General features: G+C 35.1%; 1 protein-coding gene across 1 annotated transcript in view; it reads right to left on the reverse strand.

Moving 5' to 3' along the window:
• Positions 1-234: 234 nt before the first annotated feature.
• The window catches only part of LOC111089433 (thyroid peroxidase-like), a 3,655-nt gene continuing 2,332 nt past the window's right edge, over positions 235-1,557 (reverse strand). Inside the window, exon 4 of the mRNA XM_022401913.1 lies at positions 235-427. Coding sequence (XP_022257621.1) covers positions 235-427 — 193 coding nt within the window. The remainder of the gene's footprint in view (positions 428-1,557) is intronic.

The raw sequence follows: 1,557 nt of genomic DNA on the forward strand, positions 1-1,557 counted from the left end.
ACGGGTATCGAAACCCGGATTTTAGTGTTGTAAGTCCGCAGACATACCGCTGTGCCACTGGGGGGCAACTTACAGATATTATATGTTAAAATAAAGTTTGTTAAGAATTAGATATTATACGTTAAAACATAAGATTTATTAAAACATAAAGTTTGTTTAAAAAAGAGCGAAACAACTAATAATAACCAATAAATGTAGTTCTGATTGATGATACAGATAGTTTTTTTTTAAATTTCAAACCATGCAGGAAAGGTTACCTGGAGTAAATGCAGATGGGAATCCCGAGTTTTCGTACCAGAAACGATCCCCCTTTTTTACATTCGCGAACTGACGAGCGATAATGCAAGCGAAAGTTGGTCCAATCAAACTTCCCGGTAGGCGGCGCTCTGAAATTCCACCGCTCCAAAGATCAATATCATCTGGATGTCTAAAACAAAAGTACTACCACATGAACTACAAAACTTAAGGACTTGAATTCCACTCGTGTTAGTTATCTAAAAATGTTAATACTTAAAATTCCATAAGCTCTAATTGTTAGCTAATGACAGGATACGTTTTAATTATTGAGGGTTAATTACATTTCAAACGTTTTAACTATCAACCAGCGATAGGATATTAACATTCCAAACATTTAAATTAAAACCAATAACAGGAATTTGGGATTCGAGATGTTGTAGTTATTATCAATTGACAGCATTGTCTTTCAATAGTAGTTTAAAAATCTACCAGAGGACAGTTATGTAGTATATAACTGAAGAAATCTATAACTTTTTCTTCGACTTTGGTGAGGAAATTATAAGCTAATTCAATTTTACCAACAGGATGTGACATTTATTGTTTCTATAGCCATTAAATTATTTTTTTCTTGAATGTTAATTAAACGAGTTACTGAAAACAGTTTGGTTACAAAACCCATTCACCACGTGACAATGCGAGACTAATACAAAAAGAACTGTTCAGTTTTGATTTTGCTTTTAAGCAAGAAATCTTTGTTTTACTGTAAGACTGATAAATTTAAACTTATCTTTCCTTTTTTTATCACCCACGGAACTGTTCAATCATTCGTTAACACCCAAGAACCTGTGCGACTATTGGTTGTCACCCACGGAAGTGTTTGATCATTGGTTGTCAACCACGGAAGTGTTTGATCATCAGTTAACACCAACGGAACTGTTTGGTCATTTAGCTAACACCAACGGAACTGTTTGGTCATTAGCTAACACCCACTGAACTGTTTGATCATTAGCTAACACTCACGGAACTGTTTGATCATTATTTAACACCGACGGAACTGTTCGATCATTAATTAACACCCACGGAACTGTTTGATCATTAGTTAACATCCACTGAACTATTTGATCATTAGTTGCCATCCACTGAACTGTTTGATCAATAGTTAACACCCACGGAACTGTTTGACCATTAGCTAACATCCACTGAACTATTTGATCATTAGCTAACACTCACGGAACTGTTTGACCATTAGCTAACATCCACTGAACTATTTGATCATTAGCTAACACTCACGGAACTGTTTGACCATTAGCTAACATCCAC

The sequence above is a fragment of the Limulus polyphemus genome, unplaced genomic scaffold (genome assembly GCF_000517525.1).
Source record: "Limulus polyphemus unplaced genomic scaffold, Limulus_polyphemus-2.1.2 Scaffold6217, whole genome shotgun sequence".
NCBI lineage: Eukaryota > Metazoa > Arthropoda > Merostomata > Xiphosura > Limulidae > Limulus > Limulus polyphemus.